Raw genomic sequence first — 1591 nt, 5'->3', positions numbered from 1 at the left:
AAAACAGGAAAAAATTCCAATAATTAATTCTTGTGCAACCTCTTATATTGCTTTTTGTTTATTGCTCCTGGTTATTACTAAGAAATAATTCTTGTTTAGTTTCTTGTTTAATAGAATCAATATTAATCTCATTAAGTTGCGGGTTTCTTGGCTTTCCGTTTTGGATCCTGTTATTAGATTGCTTTCCTCTCCTTCCTTTGGTCCGGGAAGCTCCGCATGGCTGAAGACTAGGGGTAGAGGGAACATTTGTTTGAAGAGATTCATAAATGGCGCACTAACCCTTCTGCTAGCTGTTCACACCCATTTAAAAAGGTGTTTCTCCAGGCACCTGTGAAGAAGTTGAAAAATACAACCTGCCCCGACTCTGTATTCGAAAGTTCTTCCCGAAGAAGAAATGCTTTGTCTTCTATCCACCCACCGAGTGGAAGAAACTCCGTGAGCTCGAGACCCTGCAAGAAAACGAGATCGATTCTGAGTTTTTGCAGCAAGTGGCAGAATTCTGTTGCTACATCAGTAGCAGTTCCAAGGTTAAAACTCTGCCGGGAGGCCTCAAGGTCAACGGCTCACGTGAGTCTCCTTCCCAGTCCTCACTCCCTGCAAGGCAAAGGGAGGATGACATGCTCATTTATTTTCTGCTTTCAGAAGTATAGGGGCCACAGGTATTTATGTTAAATTTGACACAATTCATCTAAAATCTAATATTTTTCATTAACCAAATGTCTTATGTGGAAAAGAGAAAAAAAAACCAAGTTTAAGTGGCTCTGTTCTTAACACTGTTGCACCAAATTTGACTGCTGTTATTTCCGTGGCCATCAGATGCAGGTATAATTAAGTTTAAATAAAATTAAGTCCATTTAAAACCAGATTATATGGCCTTACTTCCTGGAATCAACAGGCATTTTTAATGGTTACCATCATTTAAAGTAGAGACACTGAACAATTGGTTCACTGCAGAAAGTTCTAGGGGACAAAACTGAGCTCGAATGAACCAAGTAAGAACTCTATTATTTGTCCCACACATATTTCATCAAAGGCTTGACATGGACATGATACAGAAGACTGATTATAGAAACAAAAACATAATATTCTTAGCCTAAAGACGTTGGGGGCCTGATAGATTCATGTACAATATATATAGGTCTACCTTATCTGCAGCAAGGACTTTCACTCTCTCCTTTGCATAGTATGTCTGGGTTTCCTTAAAGAATAAAGTTATATTTCAGTAGGTCAGAGTACCAGGCTTGTGAATGATGCTCGTGCCATTGAAAATGTGAACAACTGGTCATAGACCATCTCATAATTATACAGAAGGGAGAAATCTCTTAACTCTAAAGTATATTTCATCATGTGCTCCCCATTGAAAGGTCTAGAGAAGCTAGTGCTGACTTATGTAGAAGCCATAAGCAGTGGAGACCTGCCATGCATGGAGAATGCAGTCTTGACCTTAGCTCAGCTAGAGAACTTAGCTGCAGTGAAAAAGGCCATTGAACATTATGACAAAGAGATGGGACAGAAGGTGCAGCTGCCCACAGAAACCATCCAAGAGCTGCTGGATCTGCACAGGATCAGTGAGAAAGAGGCCATGGAAATT

General features: G+C 40.0%; 1 protein-coding gene across 1 annotated transcript in view; it reads left to right on the top strand.

The window, feature by feature from the left end:
• LOC103725631 (guanylate-binding protein 1-like) overlaps positions 1-1591 on the top strand; it is a 19784-nt gene that overhangs the window by 7771 nt on the left and 10422 nt on the right. The window contains exons 5-6 of the mRNA XM_029558570.1: positions 325-567; positions 1365-1589. Of these exons, the coding sequence (XP_029414430.1) occupies positions 325-567; positions 1365-1589 (468 nt within the window). The remainder of the gene's footprint in view (positions 1-324; positions 568-1364; positions 1590-1591) is intronic.

The sequence above is a fragment of the Nannospalax galili genome, unplaced genomic scaffold, assembly GCF_000622305.1.
Source record: "Nannospalax galili isolate Female #2095 unplaced genomic scaffold, S.galili_v1.0 scaffold1669, whole genome shotgun sequence".
Taxonomy (NCBI): domain Eukaryota; kingdom Metazoa; phylum Chordata; class Mammalia; order Rodentia; family Spalacidae; genus Nannospalax; species Nannospalax galili.
This window is presented reverse-complemented; position numbering and strand designations above follow the sequence as displayed.